General features: G+C 48.7%; 1 protein-coding gene and 1 long non-coding RNA gene across 3 annotated transcripts; one reads left to right on the top strand and one right to left on the bottom strand.

The window, feature by feature from the left end:
- The first annotated feature begins 9 nt into the window (after positions 1 to 9).
- LOC111093461 lies at positions 10 to 6,758 on the top strand. The gene is made up of 4 exons (XR_005382352.1): positions 10 to 524; positions 5,880 to 5,992; positions 6,099 to 6,164; positions 6,635 to 6,758. It is a non-coding gene; the product is annotated as an uncharacterized LOC111093461 (long non-coding RNA).
- On the bottom strand, positions 1,708 to 22,365 carry CHAF1B (chromatin assembly factor 1 subunit B). 2 transcript variants are annotated; one of them, XM_038581451.1, is made up of 14 exons: positions 22,258 to 22,365; positions 21,592 to 21,727; positions 20,433 to 20,565; positions 18,215 to 18,332; positions 17,608 to 17,711; positions 15,484 to 15,580; positions 13,656 to 13,740; positions 11,980 to 12,073; positions 9,484 to 9,553; positions 9,293 to 9,384; positions 7,128 to 7,290; positions 5,584 to 5,967; positions 3,324 to 3,418; positions 1,708 to 2,451 (listed from the first exon to the last, which is right to left on the bottom strand). In XM_038581451.1, the coding sequence occupies exons 2-14, from the start codon at positions 21,715 to 21,717 to the stop codon at positions 2,360 to 2,362; spliced, it is 1,653 nt and encodes a 550-aa protein (XP_038437379.1). In that variant the 5' UTR covers positions 21,718 to 21,727; positions 22,258 to 22,365; the 3' UTR covers positions 1,708 to 2,359. The 2 variants fall into 2 exon arrangements, with proteins under 2 accessions (XP_038437379.1, XP_038437380.1); XM_038581452.1 differs by having other exon boundaries at positions 21,592 to 21,772; positions 22,258 to 22,339.
- Positions 22,366 to 27,776: the final 5,411 nt, after the last annotated feature.

Genomic DNA, 27,776 nt, shown 5'->3' with positions numbered 1-27,776 from the left:
TCTTGAGACTGCAGGTGGGGGAGGGCCGGGCCGGTCATCCTCTGCCCTCCCCTCTCCCCACTTGGAAGGTTCCAGAACCAAGGACTCGGGACCCACTTGTTAAAATAGACACTCACAACTGTGTTGCTAAGAAGCGTCCACGGCACCGTGAATGTGCGGGTGTGAGTGCTTCCGGCAAGGACCACAGATGTGGCCGCAGGACAAAAATGAGGGAGGGGACCCGATGTGACAGCTGCACCTGCCCCTGGGGGCACACGCTTGGTCTCCCTGCTGCAGCGCCCTTGCCCTGGTGGGCGCCCTGCGGGAGGCGGCTCCTCCACAACAGCGTGGGCTCAGGGGGCCACCAGACAGTCGGTGGCACTGAGGAACAGGCAGCTGCAGGGCCCCGGCGAGGAGGCCGGTTTGACAGGGACATGTCGTGAGGGGATACCGCCTGGCCCTCAGGCCAGGGTCCTTTTGCACAGGCTTCCCTACTAAACTACCCGGATGGAAGCAGAACTTTTTAAAAAGATCAGGACCTGGAGGTAACATCACCTGGGTTTTTTTTTTTTTTTTTTTTTCCCCAACGACTTATTTATTCAGGAGACAGAGACAGAGACACAGGCAGAGGGAGAAGCAGGCTCTCCGCAGGGAGCCCAATGCAGGACTCGATCCCGGGACTCCAGGATTATACCCCGGGCTGCCGGCAGGCTGCGCCACCTGGGCATCCCCATCACATGGGCTTTTATGGATGATTCTGTGATTTATATTCAGTGACAGCTGACCAACAACTAGTGATGTCTATACCGCATACTCCAGGCTGAAGGTGCTCCCCACAGGATCACACCCTGGGCCAAAGGCAGACGCTCAACCGTTGAGCCACCCAGGGATCCCGAGAGCAGAGCTTCCTTATCAGGCTGCCAATCCACGATGATGATGAGAACAAGCAAGAAAAAGCTTTCCGTGGAAGTGATTTAACCAGAAAACATCATATGCAGGGAAAGCTCTTCGCACGATTTCCCAGGCTTGGCTGGGCATCTGAATTACGTGGAGCTGTAATTACGTGGAGACCATGCCCCAGTCCCTTTAGGCCGTCCCTCCGGGGGCGGGGGTGGAGGGTACCCAGGCACCAAGACTCAGCAGACAGCGAAGGCTGAGAATCACTGGTCAAAACAGATACCGTCTGACATTTTCAAGTATCTTCACACTGAACGTGACCCACCCCCGTATCCTCACGGCTGCGCATCCGTTCACCTTCTAGTTCTCTACACTGTAAATTAACCCCCGTGTGACACCTTCGCATCTAAAAGGGAGGCAAACTCTCTTCCTGGTTAACCAGGTTATGGACCGAGTGACACATTGATCCTTTTTCCAATTTCTTCCTTTGTTGCTGCCCAGAGTTCAAAGGGGGAACATTCATTCACTCCTCAGCCACTTCCCGTCGGATCTGACCAGGGCTCCTGAAAGCTGTAATCTCTCCGAGACTGGAGAGAAATCTAGGCTTGGGGGGGGTCTCACTTGCAGGACTCACGGTGTTCATTATCCCAAAGTGACTGGCATCGAGCATCACGACATTCCTCGGTGGCACCCCCTCTCCGTGAGCAGCAGCCGCGGCGCTGCACGCGACCCCGTGGGGGCCTCCTGCAGCCAGCTGCCCTGTGTGCGCTCCGGCCCATGACGCTGCTTTACTCCCCGCAGGAAGGGAGACAGAAAAGGCACAGACAGAAATTGCTATGGAAAGTTCTTTTACTCTGAAAAATCAATCTGAAAAATAAATCTATTTGGATACCAAACTGTATCTCAACTCTCTCTCCCTAAGAGGAAAAAAAAAAAAAGGTCAAGGAAATAAATATGCCCAACAGCAACCAGGCTCCTCCTGATGGTAACAGGAGGGCGGAGGCTCACCCTGACCCGGTTTTCCTGCCTTATTCTCACTAAACTTTCCAGAACAAGCATTATTACCTTTAAAATCAGAAAGCAAAAGAACTCCTAAAAATCGACTACGGGGAAATAGACCTTCTCTGACACTGTTCTCCTCTTTCTATTCCTGCCTTAGAAGCGTCCACTTGCAACCTGTCTGTACTTCCGTGTATTTTCAAGGGAGAAGTCACTGCTTCATGCAAAATAAGGTTGAACTGCTCGTTTCAGAAACTCATCAAAAAAGAGGATTTAGTCCATGAAAATGTTCACATCTCCGAGGTAAAAATGTATGTTGAATGCAAGAGCAAACACAGTTCTGGAGAAAACCTGGTCCATGCGTATCTTTAGTTACAGAGATCAATTCACGAGTGTCTGTCGGGCTCCACCTAACGCCCCTGGTCTCCAGTGTGTCCGGCCCAGCCCCCCTCTCTGTGCACACGGGGCCCCTAGATGGGTCTCCTCAGGGGTCCAGCCCTTGGGCACTGCCTTCGTGTTCGTGGAGTCGAGGCCGCTTGAGCTCCGGAGGGCTGCCGCGAGGGTCTCCGGGCATCTCTGGAATGTGAACACACACACAGGCTGGCAAGTAAGCGAACACTTCTTTAAAATTAAGAGCTGATGTTTACAGGGCGCCTGGACGGTGCACCCGGGTAAGCGTCTGACTTTTGGTTTCGGCTCAGGCTGTGAGTTCAGGGTTGTGAGATCAAACCCTGTGTTCAGCGAGGGAGTCTGCTTAAGACTCACTCTGCCCCTCCAACTGCACACACACTCAAATAAATATTTTTTAAAGATTTTATATATTTATTCATGAGAGAGGCAGAGACACAGGAAGAGGGAAAAGCAGGCTCCCTGCGGGGACCCTGATGCGAGACTCGATCCCAGGACCCCAGGATCACACTGAGCCAGAGGCAGACGATCAACCACTGAGATACCCAGGCATCCCTCAAAAAATAATTTTTTTTTTTTTAAAAAAGAACTGATGTTGACAGAATGAACTGGACAGGAAGTGAACAGCCTGGCGATCTCACCTCTCACAGGGAACAGTGGGAACTGTCTGGTGACCTTTGAGAATGTCCCAAGTTGGTGGGTGGGGGACAGTGGGTGCCGCCATCCTACAATCCCAGGACAGCCCCACAACAAAGAACTCTGCAGCCCAGGTTGTCAGCAGTGCCCAGGGGGCTGAGCCCTGACCTACAGCACCTCCTGAACCCCCATACCCCTTTACCGTAGGTGCATGGGAAGGTGGCCTCCTCCTGAGTGCACATAGGCAGCCAGAGGGGCTGAATGAGGGTCTAGTAATATGCATCCCTGCTTTCTCAGAACAGACTTAAAAGTAGATAGTTAATTTCCAAAAAACACAAAAAAGATACTAGTAACAATATATTAAACTAGTAACAGTATATTAAACTAGTAACAGTATCACTCACCTGACTGAGTTTCTTCTGCCGAAGGGGTGGAAACTACACTGGTTGGTACAGAATTCGGTGGAGTATCTGTCTTTAAGGGTATTAAGTTTATCCTCCTTGATTAAAAAAAAAAAAAAGTAAAGGGGTACAGGGCTCATTAGTGTCACAGGAATCATTTATGAGGATACTAAGTTTCACAACTACCCAAAGGAAACATTTCAAATTTCCAGCTGATCAGACCACGCAAGGTACTGATGTGCCCACTTACCTGGCAGCCCAAGACGATGTTCACGTACTAGGTTCAATCATCACATTTACAATAGTCAAACCTTAACTAGCCATCCAAAAGATTCAAGACCGGGGCAGCCCCGGTGGTGCAGCGGTTTAGCACCACCTTCAGTCCAGGGCATGATCCTGGAGACCTGGGATCGAGTCCCACGTCGGGCTCCCTGCATGGAGCCTGCTTCTCTCTCTGCCTGTGTCTCTGCCTCTCTCTCTCTCTCTCTCTTTCTGTGTCTCTCATGAATAAATAAATAAAATCTTTATAAATAAATAAATAAATAAATAAATAAATAAATAAATAAATAAATAAATAAATGAAAGTTTCAAGACCTGTGTTAATCTCCAGTGGTATGCTGAAAAGCCATGGATGCTGCATCTATACAGCGAGCAGATGTGGTTCCTACTATGGAAAGCTCCAAAACAAATAGTTATTGAAAATTAAGATTCGTGGGGCACAAACACAAAAAATTAAGATTCGGGGATTCCTGGGTGGCGCAGTGGTTTGGCGCCTGCCTTTGGCCCAGGGCGCGATCCTGGAGACCCGGGATCGAATCCCACATCGGGCTCCCGGTGCATGGAGCCTGCTTCTCTCTCTGCCTATGTCTCTGCCTCTCTCTCTCTCTGTGACTATCATAAATAAAAAATTTTTTAAAAAATTAAGATTCGATTTTAAAGTTACAGATGCAAGACGACTGCAAGAAATTAAGAGGAGGGGCAGCCCAGGTGGCCCAGTGGTTTAGCACCTGCCTTCGGCCCAGGGCATGATCCTGGAGACCTGGGATCGAGTCCCATGTCGGGCTCCCTGCATGGAGCCTGCTTCTCCCTCTGCCTGTGTCTCTGCCTGTCTCTCTCTCTCTCATGAATAAATAAATAAAATCTTAAAAAAAAAAAAAAGAATTAAGAGGGAAAGACCTTCATACCGTAAGTATTTCAAAGAACACCTTCCCACTCCCTTCACCCACCAAAACAACAACAAAAGAAAAAGGTTGCTAATCTGCAGCACTCAGATTCCAGAAGAGCCTACCATGACCAGCACTGTCAGCTTCTGCTCCCTCCCCAGGCCACCTCCTCGGGTGGTCCAGCAGAAGGGTTAGGAGGAAGGAGGACTGGGGACAGGGCTGAGCAGGGCTTAGGAGGGAGGGGGCCTGGGGACAGGGCTGGGCAGGGGTTAGAAGGGAGGGGGCCTGGGGACAGGGCTGGGCAGGGGTTAGGAGGGAGGGGGCCTGGGGACAGGGCTGAGCAGAGTCTGTGGGGTGAGGTCCCCCAACACCCCCCAGCTCAGGGAAGAGCGCTGGTGGCAGCAGCCAACAAGGGCTGTGCTGGCAGCAGGGGCCACCGTGAGGTGAGGTCTCCATGTCACCTGGAGCCCAGTATCAGGCCAGACTTCCCATGAGCCAGTCAATGGATGTCATAAAAACCAAGAGGCTACTCTGGTTTCTTACTTATTGCTCAGTGCTTGAGACGATTCTGGGCAGGAGAATGTGGGTTGGGGGGGGTGGGGGATGTGCTTCCTGCCTTAAGGGGTCTCTAAATCTAACACAAAACCAAACCAAACTCCTGCAACTGAATGTGACATCTTAGGACAGAAGAAGGGCTAAAGGGACGTCCAAGGAGGACCCCAGTGTCACCAAGAACACAGATGGCTAAGGCTTTACAGCGGAAGGGAACAGCACAGGGGTGCCAAGGGCCCTGACCTCCAGGGCTGGGCTAGGGATCAGGGCTCCCAGGGCAAGGCAGGGCCTGTGGGAAAGGCCCTGGGTGGGGGGGTGAGGGGGGTAGAATCAAGTGTGTGGTGCACAGGGCTCTGGACCCTGCCCAAGAGGTGGAAATGGGACCCACCAGAGGGCTTATAAGCAGGGAGCTGGCGCTCAGGTCCCATGTTTCCGAATCTCTCTGGCAGCAAGACGGGGTACCTGTCCCGTTACAGGTTGGGGGCTTCCCACTTCTATTTTGTTTTTTAATTGCAACGACGATTTCTTCTTCCGCCCAAAGTTCTTACCGGGGTGTGGTCTTGCTCCAGGCCTGCAGTGTGTTCAGGGTGACCCTCCGGGATGGGGGTGCTTTGGGGTTCTGAGTGCTGGGCTGCAGGGCCGCCTTCTCCTCGGAAGGTGCCGCTGGGGCTGGAGGCGGTCTTGCCTGAGGCGGGGGTGTGCAGGGACTGCTGGGGTCTTGGACTTTGCTGGTGGGGGTCCCCTCTGCCAGCCTGGGTCCTGGGGAGGACCCCTGGTGCGGCTGACTCTTGGTTTTCTTTGCCGTGTCGGGAGTTCTCATGCTTAAAACCGGCTTCTCTTTCAGAGGTATTCCAAGTTCATCCTTCTCAAATGTCACAAAAGAACAGTAGCCATCGGTGGAAGAAATGGCCAGGAAGGCGCCGTCGCTGGACCTTTGTTCCCCAAACAGGAGGAAAGGTTAGAAACGGTGCTAAGTCCAGGGGCCCATCTTCTGGCTCTTTATTAGTTGGAATGTGGAAGTTCACGCTTTGTGTGCTGCTCACTCCCACCCTTTCCTTCCCAGCCCCCAGCTCGACTTTCTCAGGCACTGGCACGTCTCGGGACTGTCCTCAAAGTCACCAAATTGAAGGTGCGAGGCCCCTTTTTCCACTAACATAAGAAGAAAATTAAAGGAAGATAAAAAGTTACAAAGAACAAGAAAGAGGGGATGGGTGGGCAGGCCCAGGCTGGGGGTGGGCAGGCCCCGGCCAGAGCTGGGCGCGAGCAGGTGGCGACCAGGGAATACCCAGGGGCAAAGAGGACTGCCGGCAGAAGGGCACAGGTCTGGACGGCAGGAGCTTGCGGATGGGGGCTTCCTGCCAGAGCGCCTGGCAAGCCCCCAGCAACCAGGGAACCCAGCGGGCACCTCCCAGCTTGAGAACCAGAGGAAACCCGAGGGCCTCTGAATGGCACCCTTTAGCTATTACTGTTACAATAGGAAGTGGTATCCTAGCAAACTAGAAATGCCTTTCCCTCTCACATTAATTCCTTTCAGAAGAAATTGGTAGGGGCCCTGGGGGGGTAGCTCAGTCGGTTAAGTGACCCTTGCTTTCTGCGCAGGTCACAATCTTAGGATCCTTGGATCAAGGCCTGCACCAGGCTCCGTGCTCAGCAGGGAATCTGCTTGAGATTCTCCCTCTCTCTCTGCCACTCCCCCCACCTGTGCTCGCACACATTCTCTCAAATAAATATTTTTAAAAAAATTTTTTTAATTTGACATAGAGCACACAAGCCCGGGGGGGAGGGGCAGGGGGAGCAGGGGGAGCCTGCTTCTTCCCACTGAGCAGGGAGCCCAACACAGGGCTTGATCCCAGGACCCTGAGATCATGACCTGAGCTGAAGGCAGATGCTGAACCAACTGAGCCAACCAGGTGCCCCTCAAATAAATCTTAAAAAAAAAAAAAAAAAAAAAAAAAGAAAAGAAAAGAAAGAAAGAAATTGGTAAACACGGGCCACAAAAGCCATCCATAGCACTGAAATGCTCCCTGACTCAAGGGTCTACTCCAGGACACCACACACTGTGCCTCCTGCACCCTCAACACCGGCCACTCACCAAGAAACGTCACTCAGCGTGTGGTAATGTATGTTAGACACGTAGCCAAAAGGGAACGGCTGCTGGGTGTCGTACAAGAGCACCGAGTCTTCGGAAGCCACAGCAAACACTAAGCGGTAGGGCAGGTGCACCAGCTCCACACCCGGCTCCTGTGACGGTCTGTCTGCCCGGAGGCGGAAACAAAGGTCAGAAAACAAGAAGCAAATGCAAAGGTCCCAATGGAAACAAATTCCCCCCAAAAGTCCTCTCTTGGGAGACATAAATGACATCACGTTACTGAAGGCCACTTTGGTGCATGCTTCACTAGAGTCCAGTTCTAAGGAGAACCACACATGAATCAACAAGGGTATTGGGTCTTGATCCGAGAATCGTGGGAACCAGAAGGTCCCACAAGACAGGACGTGTGACACAGGTCAGGCTAAAGAGCTGCTTTCTGATAAGGAAAAACAAGGGTCACCGAGAAAAATGTCAAATGACATTTTAATGGTCCTTCACTTAACTATATACATTCACATAAAGGATGAAGAGGTTAAAAACTGCTGCTTCCAGCCATGGAGTCACAGGGACTGGATTTACCCTCCCACCTGAAGCAAAGGAAACACCAAACAGAATATGCCAAATGATGGTTTTCAAGGCCTCAGCCATCAGGCTCTGAGGACAGTGATCCCCGAGGGAGGGGAAGTAAAGAGGAAGTCCTCCATCTGCCTCAGCTTACTGCCTGAGCTTCTAGGCCTGGGAAAGGTAGAGGAAGCCCGGCAGCCCGCAGCAGCCAGACTGAGCTGACAGGATGGAGCTGGGAGCCGGAGGGCCCAGGTGGCTGGGGTTCACAGGCAGGTCTCCAGCGGAGCACTGATGGGTGCGAGCATGTGCGGAAACCACCAGGGCAGAGCAAGAACTACAGGAAAGGGAAAGCCATTCCTGAAGCTCGCTCCAGCGTGTGAAGCTCGCACAGCCTGAAGCTGTGCCCCAGGAGAGCAGGAAACCTAGCTCTCCTGGGGCACAGATTAGAGTACTTCAGGCTGCTTTGCTTCAGTAGTGGGGAAATGAGCTGTAGACCAAATGCTGCTGGTCCGGCCGAATGAAAGGCAGCAGCATGGTGCCTCCAAGGCACTTCACTGCATCTCACAATAAGCTCAAGAACATCTGTAGAAATATATCCAGCATCCACGAAAGGCACCGTCACGATGTCTGGCATCTAACAGAAAATTACCAGGCAAGCAAAGAAGAAAATGTGACCCATACGAGAGGGGAAGAAAAATCAGAGCCAATCCTTTGTACACAAAGACATTAAGAGTCATTACAAAAACTGTATTCCAGGGTGCCTGGGGGGCTCAGTTGGTTGAGCAACTGCCTTCAGCTCAGGTCATAATCCTGGGGCCCTGGGATCGAGTCCTGCATCGGTTCCCTGCTCAGTGGGGACTCTGCTTCTCCCTCTGCCTCTGCACTCCCACTGCTCGTGCCCCGTCTCTCTCAAATAAAATCTTAAACTGTATTCTATCTACTCAAGAAACAAGAGGAAAGATGGAGCATGTTTAATAGAGACGCGGAATATGTAATGCAGAAAACTGAGGTACCAAGAGGGGAAAAAGCAAGCAGACAGATCACCAGCAAGCCAGGGAGTAACGTCAAATGGCCTAATGCAAGTGTAGGTGGCATCCTTGGTGAAGAAAAAAAATATTTGAAGCTATAATGGTAAAAATTCCCCAAATGTGATAACTGTAAACCTATAGGTCTAAGAGTTCAACAAACTCCGTGCACAAGAAATCAGAGGAAACCACACCAAGACGCATCATAATCCGACTGCTTAAAGCCATGGACAAGATCTATTTAGATGGAGGGGGAAAAAGAAACCCTAAAAAATGAAAATCCAATTCATATATAATTTTACAGCATAGGAAAAATGAATGGCATTCGACCTGCTTCGGTAGAAGAATAAAAGTACTTTTATTCCTTTAAAGTTTAAGTGAAAAAAGGGTATTCTGGACAAGGCAAAAAAAAATGGACACGTTTTTGATAACACTGTCTTTGCTCCAGCTTTTCCAAGTTAACTAAACTGAACCAAACCCACATACCTTTCCCCACAAGATAAAACCCCAATCACGACCCCACACCCCGGTGACCTACCTCAGAGAAAACAGAACACGACTACTGTGGTTCTGACGTACCTGTTTCCACCACTGGCCTCAACTCAAAGTAGACGGGACAGCAGCGAACAGCGAGCGTCGCCTTGCCAGGGCATGGAAGGTGAGCAATAGGCCTGCAAGATTGGTCATGACCTTCTTAGAAAGGGCACTGTTACTCACCACAAAGCAAAAAAGAAAGGGCAAACATCTCAACTCTTTCTTCAATTGCGTACCTTTTAAGATTTTTCCTGGAGAAAACATAAGTCGTATTTGTTACGTTTTCGCCAGATTCCACACACCCAGCTGGGGAAGCAGGGACAGGGAGAAAAGGCAAGATTTTATTAGACTGAAGAAGATAAACTCACGAGCATGCAACCCTGGCTTGTAAAATCTTTTCCCCGCTCGCTGTATGCCCTGGACAATGTTTTTGTGACTGAGGACAAATACAAATGGTCCCAGTCTGGGCTCAGCTCTTATTCCAGCTCTACCCACCTGTCACCTCCCCGCCCCACCCCCAGGTGACCCCACCACTCGGCATGGCTCCAGGCCTGGGGAGGAAGAACGGGAGCAGGGGGGCCTTGCTATGGGAGACCTCTGCCCTCTGCTCGGGAGGCCGGCCACTTCCTGCTGGAGAAACGCTCTCATTAGATCCCCAGGCTCTGTCCCTTGGATTTGAGTGTGGCTGCCAGCCAGAGCCTGTGACTCGTTTTTCCCACCTGCCTGGTGGAGCCAGGAGGCTGCAGGGGGGGACCCAGGCCTCTGCCACAGCCCAGCCCCCTGCAGCGGCTCACCTTCCTCTAGGGAGAACCCACATTCGAGCTCTTCCACACGCACCCTGGGGTCGTCCTTAAAACCAGGCCAGACCCAGCCAGAGAAGGACCGTCAACCACAGCTGCCCTTGGACACCTCTTTCTTGATCCACACACACATGTAGCCTAACAAGTGACCTCTTCATCTCCACCAGATGGGGGCACGGGGCAGAGACCCCATCAGCACTCTTTCTACTCTCTCCCCACCCAGCCCACCCTGCCATCCCCACGTGACCCATTTGAACAAACCAGGGATCCTCTCCCCCATTCTTCCACACTCACACAACCATTGCAACCAGTTACAACTCAACTGCACATCGATTCATACAGTAGAGTCTCCCCGAGTAGACAGACTGTCTCCCTGAGACGGGGTCTTGTTTACGCCTCTCCTGATGTTGCTTGGCCCAGGTGCCTACTCACGAAAGCTAACCTGGGTGATGCATCCTCTTCCTGGCTGCCTGACAGTCACATGAAAATACCATAATCCATTCACCCGTCTTGTCCATCAGTACTGTCTTTCCACAACCACAAACAACACTTGCAGTAAGCATGGTTGACAATGTACTTTTTCTATTACATTTTCATAAAGACCGAGTCTAGGATGAGGGGCAGATGGGCTGACGGGAATGTGCCTTTAATGGTGACCAGACTGTTTCCTGAAAAGGCTGTGAACAATTCACATTCCCACCAGCAGTACCCACACTCTGCTTGCCCATCAGCAGTAGATATTTTCATTTTTCTAGTCTGAAAAGAACAGAGAGGTACCTAATCGTAGGTCACTTTACTTTCTATTTCTCTATCATTGAGTCTCCGAACCTTTTCCTGTGTGTGAACACGCAGATCTGCTCTTCCACAAACTGCCTTTTTGTATATACATATTTTTTCTTCTGGATTTTTCTTTTTTTTTTTTCTCATCAATTTGGAAGAGCCCCTGTATGTATATATACATAAGCTCTCTCTTGCCTATACAGTAAACAGTATTTTCCAGTTATTTTTCGGCAGGTTGTGCTTCCTGGGTCTTCACTATACGAAGATTCCCTAGTCAAACGCACTCAAAAAGGCCTATCATTTAAGAGCTTCCGGGTTTCCAGTCTTAAGCTGGTCTTCCCTGTCCTAGGACGTCCTCCTATGTTTTCACCTTTTATATTTAAGTATTGAATAACATGGAATTGATCTTTATATGTAAGTGAAGGATCCAATATCATTTTCTTCCAGGTAGCCGGACATTCCAGCACCATTCACTCAATAATTCATTCTTCCCACCGAAATACCACCCAAGTCAGACAGTAAATTCCCTTTGATCTCAGGACTGATTCTGAATTTTCTGTTCTGGCCCACCCATTTGTTTATTCCTGTACTAATAACCATATTGATTTGCTAATAGTAGCGCCACAGGATCTGCTGACATTTGGTCAGGCAGACGGCTGCTCAAGTATTATTATTTTTCAGACTTTCAAAACTATTCTTGGAGTGCCTGGGTGGTTCAGTCGCTTAAGTGTCCGACTCTTGATGTTGGCTCAGGTCGTGATCTCAGGGTCGTGAGATTGAGCCCCACATGGGGCTCTGTGCTCAGCGAGGAGTCTGCCTGAAGATTCTCTCCTTCTGCCTCTCCCCCAGCTCACGCTGTCTCTAGCACTCTGAATCTCTAAACGGATAAATAAAATCTTAAAAAAAAAAAAGGGCAGCGGGGTGGCTCAGCAGTTTAGTGCCACCGTTGGCCCAGGGCATGATCCTGGAGACTTGGGATCCAGTCCCGCATCAGGCTCCCTGCATGGAGCCTGCTTCTCCCTCTGCCTGTGTCTCTGCCTCTCTCTCTCTCTGTGTCTCTCACAAATAAATGAACAAATTCTTAAAAAAATAATAAAAAAATTAAAATAATTTTTAAAAATAAAAATCTTAAAAAAAAAAAAAGGCACCCACCTGGTGTGAGAAGCAAAGATCCATCAGGGGTGAAACTAAGTCTACGAAAGAATGACTTCATGCTGTCGTCATGAAACATCCGGTAACTTCTTGCCTGCACCACACAAGTTTAAACATTAGTCCAAATCTTTACACTCACAAGAAAAGCTTACCAATTCCTTTTTATCTTACATAGTATCATTTACTACTCACATAATAATAGATTAAATAGATCACAAATCGAACAACCACTTAAGACTACAAGAGCAGGGCTGCCTGGGCGGCTCAGTCAGATAAGGGTTCATAAGGGTTCGACTCTTGATGTTGGCTCCGGTCATGATCTCAGGGTGGGGAGATCGAGCCCCATATCTGGCTCTGTGTGCAGTGGGGAGTCTGCTGGAGATTCTCTCTCTCTCTGCCCCTCCCCACCCTCCCCAACTCTGTAAAATAAAAAAATCCTTAAAAAAAAATTATTCATGAGAGACAGAGAGGCAGAGACATAGGCAGAGGGAGAAGCAGGCTCCCTGCAGGGAGCCCGATGTGGGACTCAATCCCCATACCCTGGGATCATGAGCCGATCATGAGCCGAAGGCAGATGCTCAACAACTGAACCACCCAGGCATCCCATAAATAAATCTTTAAAAAAAAAAAAAAAGGCCTTCAAGAGTAATCCCTCATAAAGACCAACTGCCATTGTGTTAAAGAAAGCTGTGTGTGCTTACGAGTCTACGTGTGTGTGGAGGGCTCTACAGTTATCTTTGTAAAAAGCCTCTGTGACAACACAGCACACTGTCAACAGCGGTTTGTCTAGAGAATGAGACTGGGGGGGAAAGCCAGACGATGACTGGGCGCCCTTTGCTATCTGTGTCCATTTAGAACCTCCAAGCTAATGAACACTTCGTCTAGAGAAAACAGTCCGCTACTGAACTGATAATCCTCTTCTCAAACATGTCTTGAACACCTGTGTGGGACAGTTCTTGCTCCCACTCGCTTACACGTGATAAACGTTAAGCATTTAGGTCTCCAGGACCCAAAGACCCAGCATCACCCTCCTTACTGTGGGTAAGCTCTCCCGTGTGGCCAGCTCACGGCCCACCTGGCCTTGGCCGGCTGCCTGAGGACTGGGTTTGCACCGTATCCCTTCTTTGTTCCCTTCTGCCTAAGAGCCTGCGTCTGTCATCTTGATTCCTCTACGACCACTGGCCGGGTCTCTGCTGTCTGCTAGCAACATTCTCTCCATACCGGCCAAGATGGCATACTGCCTCCCACCAGGCAACCCGATGCTTGACCCACCTGCCTTCCTGTGGCACAGTGCCGGGGTCCCCCGAGGTCAGAAGTTCTCGACCCTCACTACACCTCAGAATCCCAGACACCCTGCCCACTTCAAGTCAAGTGAATCACATCTAGGGGGACGGGGACCTATGTGTCTTCATGCTTCCGGGTGACTCCACAGTGAGCCAGGGTTGAACAAACACCTCCATCCACCATCAGTGGCTCTCCCCTGGCCCCCAGATGTCCCCAGTTCCACACAGATCAGCCCAACGGCCTAACCGAGCCTCGACTGGATCTGAGGAAGCACTTGGTAGCTCAAGGGTCATGGGCCTGAGACCAGTGGTTCAGCCGTAAGATGCAGAGGTGCTCGTGACTTTCTAAGTCTCAACTGAAGCACAGCTTAAAGTAGCTCAAATATTTGATACCTCTCCTTCAGCCCCTACTCCAGACAGCATTTTTGAGACGTTAAAAGCCACACGTTTCTTCTGGGTGCTGTATACCCTCAGGATCCTAAAGGAAGAAGAAGAATCTGAGTGACCTCTTCTGGTGAATGAAGTGTTCCACACAGAAGCAATCTAGCATCAAAACCGAAGACCCACTAAACAGTGTCAGCCTGTAAGACCACTTACAGTGACTGTCACACTGTCACACGTTAACTAATTATGACAGAAGCAAACCACCCAAGGGAGGTCACTAGTGAAAGTGAGGAAAGAGGTCATAACTTCATTTTTTTAGTGAATATTCCAATTTGTCAAGGAAGATGTACTTTAGGCCTGGCCTTTTCAGGCCTCGGACACTGGGCCCAGGGACAATTTGTAGGACCGCAGTGACTTTTATTTTGTGTCAAATGGTCTCGCCTCCAGGGATTTGCAAGAGTAAGGTAAACAGCAGCAGATAAATTTGGTTGTTGCTAATTCATATTATTCCCACTTAGCTAATCAGATCGTTTCAACTCCTGATTGCCTGAATAAAACACACAGATCAGAAAATAAGTGCACATACAATTTAGCAGTGTTTATTTTCCATAGCATCTCCTAACTCTTCCACATTGCTGGGCCATCTGAAATCAGAGGTGATTAAAAGTAGTCGGATAAATACTCAAAAGGGCTGCTTCAACTGATGAATAAAATATCTAGCACCTCTGATTTTTAGTTCTTTGTTCCAAGAACACAATGAAATACATGACACCAGTAAACACAGCAGTAAAACCTCCTTTCAAAAAAGGCAAAACAGGGGCGCCTGGGTGGTTTAGTCCATTAGGTGTCTCTTCAGCTCAGGTCATGATCTCAAGGTTGGGATTGAGCCCCACATCGGGCTCCCTGTTCAGTGGGGAGTCTGCTTCTCCCTCTGCCCTTCCCTCTGCTCATGCTCCTGCTCTCGCTCTCTCTCTCTCAAGTAAAGAAATTTTAAAAAATATATATGTATTTTTTTTAAAAGAAAATATTCTATGTCTACATTAATATAAGTAGAGTCATTAAAATCACTGCAGTAGTGAATTATAATCAGAAAACGAAACGGGAGTGTTTCGCTGGCTGGCTCATCCAGTGGAGCATACGACTCGATCTCAGGGTTTGTGAGTTTCAACCTAGCGCAGGGTGTAGACATTACTTAAAAATAATTCTTGGGATCCCTGGGTGGCGCAGCGGTTTGGCGCCTGCCTTTGGCCCAGGGCGCGATCCTGGAGACCCGGGATCGAATCCCATGTCGGGCTCCCGGTGCATGGAGCCTGCTTCTCCCTCTGCCTGTGTCTCTGCCTCTCTCTCTCTCTCTCTCTCTCTGTGTGTGACTATCATAAATAAATAAAAATAAAAAAAAAAAGAAGTCTTTAAAAAAATAATAATAATAATTCTTAAAAAAGAAAGAAGAAAAAAAAAAAAAGAAAGAAAGAAGAAAAAAATATCGAACCCTACTGCTAAGTACCCCTTCTTGCATAAGTCATATTTACAAAACACCTTTTCTTTAAAAACTGCCCACGAAATTCAAATGTAATTCAAAGCTCTCTATGCATTCATTCACCCATTCAATAAAGATTTACTAAGCACTGAATATAAGGCGCCTACCCTAGTTAGTTTCCAATTTCTTGTTATGGCCTAAGAATAATAGTAAAAACCAAATGCTTTATATGAAACCAAGAACACAGATAGATGGATGGATAGATGAATCAAACCTAGACTTTGCCTTATTACTAGTTAAATGGTGATGAAAACAGCTTTGCAGAAAATTTCAAGCCAACAGAGAAGATGACAGACGCACCTGTCACAGCTCAGGGTAGCAACATACTGACCCAAGGGGTCCCAGGTTACTCCTTGGACATAACTTTTATGTTCATTAAAGATGGAGAGCTTTTGTCCTGTGAACAAAGCACACAACAGCATTGCCAGAACCTACTCAAGCACAAGTGGAGTAAACGAAGCATTGTGCCCTTTATACCACTGCACTGTGTTGCAGCCGGTGACGGAGCCTCTGCTCTGCAGTCTGTGTCAGGCTCTGGGAAGAGAGAGAGGACCCCACACAGTCCCTACCCTCAAGGAGCCCGCAGCTTCGGGGGAGACACACACCCATCAGCAGGCAGCACAGTATACAGACGGGTGGCTGGTGAGGCAGTGGTGAGGGTCAAGAAGGGGACCAGCCGAGTTGAGCTATCCAGGCGGGCAGGATGCAGGGGATCATGAAGCAGCAGGTACTGTAAGCAGATCTGGGGGACCGGCAGCTTAGGCACGTGGAGCAATGTGTCAGGGAGACTTCTAGAGGGTTACAAACAAGGCCAAAATGGCAAGACATGGAGGACAGGAGGTATATGACCGCGAGCCTTGTGTACAAGGAAAAGGTTCTAGGAATTCATGGTGTGGCCAAGACAGACACCCAGATGGAAAGGAACTGGCATGATGAAGATGAAACTGAGGTTCAGGGCACCTGGGTGGCTCAGTGGTTGTGCATCTGCCTTCGGTTCAGGGCGTGATCCCAGGGTCCCTGGGATCGAGTCCCACATCAGGCTCCCTGCAGGGTGCCTGCTTCTTCCTCTGCCTGTGTCTTTGCCTCTCTCTGTGTCTCTTGTGAATAAATAATTAAAATCTTTAAGTAAAATAAAATAAACCAGTAATGCACAAAGATTACCTGGATAAAAAGAGGAGGGAGGCATGAAGCCCTGGCCATTCAAAAAAACAAAAACAAAAAAAGCCCCCTAAACCCTCTCCTCTGAAAAGGGATCTACACTCGCTCACTCACCTCCCCCTATTTCTCCTCCTCCTCTCAGCCCTCTGCAGTCTGGCTTCTGCTCCCCTCCAAGAGTTGCCCCTGACCCTGTGACCCACCCGATGTCCATGATGTGCAGTAGGTGTGCTTTGGGCTAACTTCCCCCCACCCCCAGCCTTCCTGCAAGTCTTTTTGGGGAGTCTGGGATATTAAGGTGGGTGATGACATCTCTCCAAACATCCTCTGAGATTTACAAGAGAGGCTTTTAACCCACAACTGCAGTCACCCAGCCGGTGCGTGAGTGTGTGGGGGTCTCTGAAGGACTTCGTAATCGACCTGCCCGGGGACTCTAGCGGCTATGTGCAGGGCCCTTGCACCTGCTGCTCCCACTGGCCTGAGCCTCTTCCCCAGAGTAACCCCCATGCCTTGCTTCCCTGAGTCGTGCTCCTTGAGCTTGGAGATGCCTCCCAGCGCTATCCTACTGACGCCACACTGGTCTGGGTCACAGAGTGGATAACCAGAGGTGCAGCCAGCACAGGGGGAGGCCTACTCCACCCCGACTCCCTCCCAGGGCTCTCGAGCTGGGGAGGATCAGCAGCCTGCACACCACACAGGAGCAGGGCAAGCCTCTTGCCTGGGAGGAAACATCAAGGTCGAGTAATGGTCTGTAGAGGGGCAAAAACAGGCTGGCATTAGCCACTAACTTGCTTTTGGCCTTTTGCTGCCATTTTTAGAACTTTCCACATGTCTACTATCTTCCTAATCAGAGAATAAGTTCTGTGAATGAGGGAGGCACCTTGGCCATCCTTGATCTCAGACAGGCACCTGATCCTACCTATCCCAACATGGAGCATTCAAGGGCCCATCGATTACGACAACGTGCTAAATGTGCAAGATCCTGAGTTCCACGAAGGCAGGCATGAGCCCTGCCCCCAGCATGTCTGCACCCCCACGCAGACGGGATGGACCTTGCTTGGGCACCAGGGCTAAGCCGCTTCCACTCTGACTGGGACCCTAAAATAGAGTTGGATCCACAACACATGGGCATCCTCAAGTGCTGAGCCAGACACCTTATTCCAATTCACTAGGAAACTCTTCCTATGTCTTTAAAGATAAAGCATGTTAGACTTTTTAGCCACGTGGAATATTCCTTCCCCCTGACAATGAGAGAAACGTGTCAGCTACCTTTACTGACGTCCCATATGATGGCCGTGTTATCCACAGAGGCAGAAGCCATTAAATTCCCGTCAGCTGCCCAGCAAATGTCATACACATCTTCTAAGTGGCCCCTGGAATCCGAAGAGGAGGGGAAAAGCAAATCTCGTCTTAATGAGAGAAAAAGGCATAAAAAGTCTACAGGCAACCTCAGAGACCATGGATTAGGATTTCAGAAATTTCCACTGGAACTACATTACCCGCAGCTACGATCTGCTACACCTTCAGGGGGTAGTCGTATCTTTATAATGAATTCAATCTAAGGAAAATTTTACAGCAGAAATAAAACCCATTTTGGGGCACTTGGGTGGCTCAGTGGGTTAAGTGTCAGACTCTGGGGTTTGGGCTCAGGTCAGGATCTCAGGGTCGTGAGATCGAGCCCTGTGCTGGGCTCCAAGCTGGGTGTGCAGCCTGCTTGAGATTCTCCTTCTCTTTTACCACCCACTCCCTCTCTAAAAAAAGAAAGATAAGTAAAGAAAAGAAAAAAGAACTCTTGTGAGTTCAAGACCCAATGCATGTAGTTGAATCCATTTAGAGATGTCAGATAAAGCACTCGTCTAGCCCCTCCCCAAGTTACCTCAGGGTTTTCACAACAGTCCAATTCTCCTTATTCAGCTGAGCCTCATCCTCATCCTGGAAAGCAACCTGTTCTGGCTCCTTGTTGTCATTCACCTTCCACAACAGAATGACAGCATCTGCGGAGCAATTTGGTTACAGATGAGCCATGGTTTTTGCAGGCTCCCTCCTTTCTGGGCTGCTACGGTGTTAAAACCCTAGTTACGGGCAGCCCGGGTGGCTCAGCAGTTTAGCACCGCCTTCAGTCCAGGGCGTGATCCTGGAGACCCGGGATCGAGTCCCATGTCGGGTTCCTTGCAGGGAACCTACTTTTCCCTCTCCCTGTGTCTCTGCCTCTCTCTCTCTCTCTCTCTCTCATGAATGAATAAATAAAATCTTAAAAAAAAAAAACCAAACCCTAGTTACATTGTCCAACAGATACTGTGGTCACAATGAGTGACTTGTAAGAATCTGGACAATCTGCCTTCTAATCTAAAACTCCAAAATCAAACTGATACCCGATCAGAGCTATACAAAGGCCTATTAAACAGAAGGGTCCCCAGGCCAGCAAAATACCGCTGCAGAGCAGCTGACTATGTTAACACATCCTAAGGCATAACCCAGGAGCAGCTGAATAGGCGGAAACAAAGAGCCACCAAGCAAGGATTGGCAAATCGTTCCCAGCTATGTCCGCAGGCCTTAGCATCTAGACTCCTCAGCTACCCCATCTGTAAAATGCATACCTACCTCACGGACTATCTAGAGTCTAGAGTATTGTCTACTCTGTCTAGAGTATTCGATAAGTTAATATGTATGAAGCACAACATGATGCCTAGCACACAGTGAGCCCACGGACACATCAGATATCTCAGCCTGTTGTCATCAATTGTCTGGGGGCTCTAACTCCCTGTGCTGGGACCCCAACTCACCACACAAGTCGGAGCCCCGTGCAGCTTCACTCTGAGTGCCAGCAGGACAGTGACTGAGCTGGCTGTATGGGCACAAGTGTGCTCACGCTAAGCTGTAATCCTGGGAGCTGGGTGAAGAGATCAGCCTCGACATTGACAGGTGGACACTCTCCACTGCTAACAGCAGGTTTCTGACCCTCTAGGGCCAAAGGACTTGGCAAAACGAGAGCTCCCCTGTGCAACCTCACAGAAGATAGCCTGCCAGCCTCCCCCAGTGACGCTCCCCACCTTCCATCTCTCTGTGCCACACACTCTGGACATTGTGGCACTGGACTTAACCAGATCTCTTTCTTCCTTCTGCAAACAAAAACCTGTGATGTGTTTTATTTTGTACTAACTTCTAGACTGTTTCGGTGTCAAAACACAGTAAAAAAGATTTACTTTTTTTTGTAGTAGTTTAATGCCATTTAAACACAAGCAGAAAATATGAATCATTCTACTTCCACCAAGCAAACATAAATTAGAGGGCCATTCAGATAATACTCCGTCAGGTGAATTAATTAATTACACAGAGGGGATCCCTGGGTGGCTCAGCAGTTTAGCCCCTGCCTTCAGGCCAGGCTGTGATCCTGGGGTCCCAGGATCGAGTCCCACATCAGGCTCCCTGCATGGAGCCTGCTTCTCCCTCTGCCTGTGTCCCTGCCTCTCTCTTTCTCTCTCTCTCTCTAGACAATACTCTAGACTCTGTGTCTCTCATGAATAAATAAGTAAAATCTGTAAAGAAATTAATCACACAAAGACATGGGAAAGACTATGATCACTTGGATACTAAACCAGCAATCAAACAAGGCCAGGAGGGCTGCATTGGGACTTTGACAAAATGGTAAGCACCTTCCTACTGGTCCCTACGAGTGGGGTGGAGGAGCGGCCATTTATAAATAGCTCTGCTCAGGTTAAGCTTTTGGTCCTCCATCCCCTCAAGCTCCTCAGAACGCTATTTTACTGAACTATCTAAATGACGGATTGAGGGTGCCTGGATAGCTTAGTCTGTTAAGTGTCTGCTTTCAGCTCAGGTCATGACCCCAGAGTCCTGGGATCCAGTCCGACATCATCCGGAAGCTTGCTTCTTCTTCTACCCCTCCCCCCTGCTCATCAACTCCCTCTCTCTCTCTCAAAAAATTTTTTAAAAATAATAAATAAATAAATGACGGATCGAGAGGTCAAGTGACCTCAAAAATCAAAAAGCGTACCTAGCTCAGATCTCACTATTTAACACGAGACAGAACGGTATCTGGTTTCTAAGGAATTGTGAAGGATAATACTAATACTCACCATCTCCTCCTGATGCTAAAATTTCCCCATTTGGAGAAAAACGCACGACATTGACAGCTTTGGTATGGCGAGCAAGGTTGGACAAAAATTCAACAATGGCCTTTCCATCGGGTCCTTTTTCCACCTTCCAGATCTGTCGATAACCAAAACGTTCATTCCGAGACACACAGAGTGAATACCTACCACACTGTTAAACACTATAAACACTTACCAAAACAATACCAGGCTAGTTTTTGGGAAGGAAATAGCTTTTCTTTGGATACACGTAAAATGGAATTTCCATCTGATATGTCGACAGTCCCATGACTTGCTACCCTCCCTCCTACCTCTTTCTGGGGCCAAGTGTTCCCACTAGGAACTGGCTCAGGATTTTTTTTTTTATATATATATACAAAATTTATTTATTTATTTATTTATTATAGTCACACAGAGAGAGAGAGAGGCAGACACATAGGCAGAGGGAGAAGCAGGCTCCATGCACCGGGAGCCCGATGTGGGATTCGATCCCGGGTCTCCAGGATCGCGCCCTGGGCCAAAGGCAGGCGCTAAACCGCTGCGCCACCCGGGGGATCCCTGGCTCTGGATTCTAAAACGATCTGCATCGGAGGCACCTGGGTGGCTCAGTTGGTTGAGCACCTGCCTTTGGCTCAGGTTGTGATCCCAGCCTGCTTCTCCCTCTCTCTCTGCGTCTCTCATGAATAAATACATAAAATCTTTAAAAAAATAAAAATAAAAATAAAAATAGGGCAGCCCGGGTGGCTCAGCGGTTTAGCGCTGCCTTGAGCCCAGGGCCTGACCCTGGAGTCCCAGGATCGAGTCCCACGTCGGGCTCCTTGCATGGAGCCTCCCTCTCCCTCTCTCCCTCTCTCATGAATAATTAAATAAAATCTTAAAAAATAATAATAATAATCAAATAAGGAGCATGCAGTGTATCCATCTAGGAAGCACTGGCCAAGGAATAAAGCTTTCTTGTGCCCTCACGGTTCAGTCGCGGGCCTGAGAACCGGTCTGCAGCCTGGGCTCGGGGGCAGGGCGGCCTGAGTCTGCAGACACAGGTTTTGAGCACACACAGGAAGGGAGGCCCTAGGGCGCTTCAGCGGGGCCTCCCCGGCCCGCCCCGCCCCGCCCCGGCCCGCCCCGGCCCGCCCCGGCCGCTCACCCTGACGGCGGTGTCCACGCCCGCCGACGCCAGCCTGTGGATCCTGCCCGCCGCGCCGTGCTGGAAGTCCAGGCTGTACACCGGCTCCTTGTTGTGCCAGGCTATTTCGCAAGTGATGACTTTCATGCTGCCGGGTCTGGAAGGGGCCGAAACAAATCCGCCCCCGAAGGCGGAGGAAACGCTGAAAGCCGTCGGGGATGAAGGGAGTGTTAGCGGGGGGCAGGCGCGGGGAGCCCGCTCGGCAGTCAGGGCGCCGGGGACCGGGACGGGGACGGGGACGGGTGGCAGCGTCGCCCTCTCCCCGAACCCCTCCGCAAGGGCACCTGAGCCGGGGAGCCGGGGAGCCGGGGAGCCGGGCCGAGGGAATCCCGGGCCCCGCCCTGCTGCGCGGCCGCCCCGCTCCGTGGGCCCGGGGCGCTCCCGGGGAGCCAGGCGCCGCCCGGGCAGGGGCTGGGGCTGCGGCCGCCGCGGGGAGGGGCTCCCGGAGCGCTCGGGAAGCCGAGACCGGGCCCGGCCGGGAGGAGGCCGCACGGCGCCGCCCGAACGCGCGCCGCCCCGCAGCTCCGCCCGGCCCCCGGCCGCCCGCCCTCAGCGAGACCCTCTCGCCGCCCGTGCGGCCCCAACGGGAGGCCGGGGGCCGCGGGAGCCAGCGCCCGGGAGCAGTACCTGCAGGGCCGCGGTCGCTCGGCTGCGCCTCCAGCTCCCGCCGCCGCTTGCGCTTCTTCCCGCGCGCCACAGGCCCCGCCTCCTCGTGGGCGGGACTTCCGCGGGGCCCGCCCCTTTGTGGGAGGGGCTATCCTCCCGCCCCGCCCCCTTGTGGGCGGGGTCACTCGGCGCTCCGCCCCCTGCCCCGGCCCGCGGGTGCTCGGAATCCCCGCCGACTCCCGCCGATATAATTACGTGCACGACCGAGGCCTCGCGGGGAGGAGTGGATGAGTTCATCGACCCATTCATTCAATCATTTCTTCCCTTCTCCATGAGTTCTTTCAGCAGACATTTACTGGGCATCTGCAGGATGCTGGACCCTATTCCGGTGCTGGATAATAGGGTTTTTTTTAATTTATTATTATTTTTTTTTAATAGGGTTTTTTTTTAAAGATTTTTTTTTTTATTCATTCAGGATGAGACACACACACACACACACACACACACACACACACACACACACAGAGGACACAGGCAGAGGGAGAAGGAGAAGCAGTCTCCCTGCAAGGATGCCTGATGTGGGACTCGATCCTGGGTCCCCAGGATCACGCCCTGGGCCAAAGGCAGGTGCTAAACCGCTGAGCCACCCGGGCTGCCCTCCGGTGCTGGATATGCAGTGAGACTTACCCTCCGGGAGTTCACAGTCCAGTAGAAGGAAGAGTGGTCCTATCACCCAGGTGGGGAGGCTGGAACTCTGAGACCCGCCCATGACCATCCCTTCTGTCACAGGTGCTCTTTCACAGCGAGTGTCTGTGACCTGCATCAGGCCCCGTCGCCCTCTCTGGAGTTCCAAGCATCAGTAAAACACAGAGAGTGTTTACGGGCCTCCTGTAGTCAGGTACATTTTTTAAATGTAACTTTAAAAAAAAAAGTGTGGAGGGAAAAAGGGAGTGTGGAAGGAACAACGTGCTCTCTACAGTTCCGAGGGCGCGCTTATTTTGGATTTGAAGGCTCAAGGCAAGTTTGAAGAGAAGAGGGCATTTAAAATGGGCTTGGGGGGTATCTGGGTGGCTCAGTGGTTGAGTGTCTGCCTTCGGCTCAGGTCGTGATCCCAGGGTCCTGGAATCAAGTCCCGCATCAGATTTCCCACAAGAAGCCTGCTTCTCCCTCTGCTTATGTCTCTGCCTCTCTGTGTTTCTCATGAATAAATAAAATCTTTTTTTTTTTTTTTAAGGGGCTTCGGGTAATAGAGTTTTGGATGAGCAGCTCTGGGAAATGGGAATTTAAGCTAAAGAAACTCACAATTGACAACAGAGGCACAAAGGGGGAGCAGTGGGATCCGTGATGGGAAAGGGTGGATGGGGGCAAAAGCCCAGAAGCATTCAGATGTGAATGAGCAGGTCCAATGGATATATGTGTCTCAAAGGCAATTTTCTCATTCTAAATTAACTGGAATCCAGTATATGTTAATCTGAGAGCTTGGTTAAGACAAAATGACAGATGGACTCTCTTCTTGTGCTAACAGCAGGTTTCTGGGGCTTCAAGACCAAGGGACTTTGTAAAACAAGTGCTGCTCTGTGCAACCTTGAAGAAGAGAGCCTGCCAGCCTCCCTGGTGGCTCTCCCACTTCCCACCTCTCCCCTCTTCTCCCTCCCTCCCTCCCCTTCCGCCCCCCTCCCTGGGCATCACTGACCTTGAATTTAACCAGGTTTATTCTTCCTTTTGCAAACAAAAATTGAGAATTTTGTTTCTTATATATACTGGCTTTTAGAACGTTTTGGAAAGTTCATGCTATGGGGTCATTCTATACCTGGATTGCTTACATTATACTGCAATGAGCAGATAGGGTCATAAACACTTGTTAGAAACACAATTTAACATTTTCAAGTAAGGTTGTAAATCAGAAGGCAGAACTAGATGCAACAGGATTTTAGAAGTGGGATAATTTTCCAAATGGGACAATTTATCTGTGAGCTTCTCGGAAGGCCAGGAAACAAATACCTTGGGATGCATAGCTTTTACTTGATAAAAGGAACATTTAGGCTCATCTGAGGAACCAGCTCTTCTTTTTTTTTTTTTTTTTTTTTTTTTTTTTAGGAAAAAGAATGACATGGATTCTTATATAAATGCTGGTTGATGCTCTTAGCCAATTTTATGAAAGGTATAGAAGTTGTCTGTAAATGGATGTCTCATATTGAAGGGAATGACTGGAGTCTCCTTAAGCCTGACTTCTACAAGGAAGCTAAGATAATGTGATCCAGATACGTAGCTTTTAGATCTTCTCTCTTAAATCATGGCTAAGACTTTGGACTGGGAATGACTAATGTAGATAATCTGGCTGTTTTAAAAGTACAGATTCCTGGCCCTACATAGGCCCACTGATTCAGAGTATCCAGCAGGAGGCGCTCCTGGTAGGGAGGCTGCATTTTCTCAAGATCCCAGGTGAGTGATAATCAGTCTGGTCTGGAACCAAGGGTTCAATGTCTCTGATAACCACCAGGTGTCTCCACATTTCTGACAAACGCTGTTGATTCTCAGATGACTCCTCTGACCATCTCCTTTGAGTGCCAGGATTCTAAACTATAGATTAAAAAAAAATAATAAAAAAAAAAGACACAGGTTTAGATACTAAATATACATGAAGGAGTTGGCTTTCTTGGTGAAAATCTGGGGGGCTTGATGTCAGTGCCTGCCTGGGGAGCCACATGGTGGCCCAAAGTGAGGATCAAAAATTAAAAAAAAAAAAAAAAGTTGTCAAGTTTTCAAAAAAGAAGTACGGAAGGAAAGTGTTTGCTGGAGGAGACCTCAGAGATTTGCACCAAGTTCTACTGCAAGTGATTCCAGCTAGATGTTTCAACAATCAATGAACTTTACTTTGGGCCTCAAGCACTGATTTTAGCACAACTGCATCACTCTAAAGGGACCACGGGTATTTGGTTTCCTGAGAACTTTTTTATAGTGAAAATTAATATAAAGGGGCTAACTCTTAATCTGACTGCGAAAACAAAGATTTCTCTGAATGCACTTTACTATTAGTTTCCTTTTCTAAGTGTGAATACTCTGGAATAATCTGAAGTCAGAATATGTTCTAATAAAACATTATTAAAGGATAGGAAGGTGGGATCCCTGGGTGGCGCAGCGGTTTGGCGCCTGCCTTTGGCCCAGGGCGCGATCCTGGAGACCCGGGATGGAATCCCACATTGGGCTCCCGGTGCATGGAGCCTGCCTGTGTCTCTGCCTCTCTCTCTTTCTCTCTCTGTGACTATCATAAATAAATAAAAAATTTTAAAAAAAAGGATAGGAAGGAAGAGTGTCCTAAAGATTTAACGACAGGAATTGAAAGTTCAATACAGGGTTAGGAAAAGATATTGAGCAAATTTTATCAGAATAAAAAGAAGAAAAATAGGAGAAAAGGAAAATTAGAAATTGAATGCACAGGACTTAGTGGAGCACACTGCTGGCACAAATGAAAAATGATAGATTGTTGTGGACTAAATGTTTGTGTCTCCCCCTCACCCCAAATTCGTACATTGCATGCAGCCTTAATCCCTGACCAGACGGTATCTATGGGTGGGGTTTAAAGAAGTAATTAGGTATGGATGAGGTCATGGGGATGGAGCCCATCATGGGATTGGTACCCTTACAAGGGGATGAAGAGTAAAAAATTCTCTCTCCCTCTCCTCTCCATCCCCGACCCTTTCCCAGGTCTCCACCACCTGAGGGAGGACACAGCCACCTTCAGACTGAGTAGAGTGCCCCCACGAAACACCAGATCTGCTGGTGCCTTGATTTTTGGACTTCCTCACCTCCAGAATTGTGAGAAATAAATGTGTGTTATTTAAGCCACCCAGTCTATGGTATCTTTGTTATATCAGCCTGAATACAAATACTTTAGGAAACTGTTCAGTAGTTTAAGTCAAAGATATGTCTACCCTCTGGCCCAGAAATTCCACTTTTTTCTTTCAAGATTTTAAATTCGTTAGTTAACATATAATATAGTATTAGTTTCAAGGGTAGAGTTGGATGATTTATCACTTGCATATAACACCCAGTGCTCATTACAAGGGCCCTCCTCAATGCCCATCACCCATCTACCCCATCCCTTCACCCTCCTCCCCTCCAGCAACCCTCTGTTCCCTATAATTAAGAATTTTCCACTCTTGGTGTATATGTAAGAAAAAAATGAAAGCAAACTTACACAAGAATGTTTATAGCAGCTTTGTTCATAATAGCCCAAAGTGGAAAGACCAAATGTCTATCAATTGAAAAAACGTAACCAAACTGTGCCATATTCATACAGCGGAATTCTATATAAGAGATCAAAAGGAGGGATCCCTGGGTGGCGCAGCGGTTTGGCGCCTGCCTTTGGCCCAGGGCGTGATCCTGGAGACCCAGGATCGAATCCCATGTCGGGCTCCCGGTGCATGGAGCCTGTTTCTCCCTCTGCCTGTGTCTCTGCCCCTCTCTCTCTCTCTCTGTGTGTGACTATCATAAATAAATTTAAAAAAAAAAAATTAAAAAAAAAAAAAAGAGATCAAAAGGAAATACTGCAACAGCAAGGATGAAGAAGCATTATGATGAGCATAAGAAGGAACTATTACCAGTGATACACAAAAATATGAAAATATCCCAAAGAAAGTTTAAACTTTTCCTCCAGTTATCCATGGCTAGAAATGATGGTGGTATTGATACATATGTGTATATATATATATGCACATATATATGCATATATAAATGTTTATTGGGAAAAGCAAATAATTATATTATGTGGTTAGAAACCAAGATTTCCAGCCAAAGAAGATGAGAAATCTAGGTATATAAAATCTAAAATAAATTCTCCAAATTGGGCAGCATTGGTTTATATGCGGTATATATTTTATCTTAAAAAAAAAAAAAAAAAGGCATTTCCTAGGTCAGTCCTCTAAAAAGGCTTAGAATTAATACCCAAACCAGAAGCAATGAGTATGTCTGTGCCTCAATTATGGTCTCTAAATAACATTTCCCTTGAAAAGAACCACAGCTCCCTGGAGGAATGGCTGTTTCCAGATCTAGATGAGGAAATGTATTAGACAAGCCTGAAATGCTTTATTACACCAGAAGGCAAGAAAATCATCAAAGACTACTAGGATTATGTAATCCTAGTAAGGACCTCTAGTCAAAGTGAGACAATTTAACATGGGAAAATTGCCACAGTATATTGAAACATGAAGTAAAATGTAAAATGATTAAAAATTTACTTACATAATGATATTAACAAGAAACCTCATTGGTTACATTAGGAAATAAGGCATGAGCCAAACATTTATCCTGCCTGTTCTATATGAACTATATGCCTCAGGTAACTAAACAGGTTTTTTTTTTTTTTTTTAGATGTCCCACAATTCAGTAGAAATGATAAAATAGAAGTATCACCACTTCACAACTCCTAATAAAATAATGAATGTAGGTGCAATTATTAATGTATGCTAAAATCATAAGGTGAAGCCTAATAGGGGACTTTATAAAGGATGGTTTAAGATGACAACACCTGAATGCAAATA

This window comes from Canis lupus, chromosome 31 (genome assembly GCF_011100685.1).
Source record: "Canis lupus familiaris isolate Mischka breed German Shepherd chromosome 31, alternate assembly UU_Cfam_GSD_1.0, whole genome shotgun sequence".
Lineage (NCBI taxonomy): Eukaryota > Metazoa > Chordata > Mammalia > Carnivora > Canidae > Canis > Canis lupus.
Note: the sequence above shows the minus strand (reverse complement) of the source record. Positions and strands in the feature narration are given on the sequence as shown.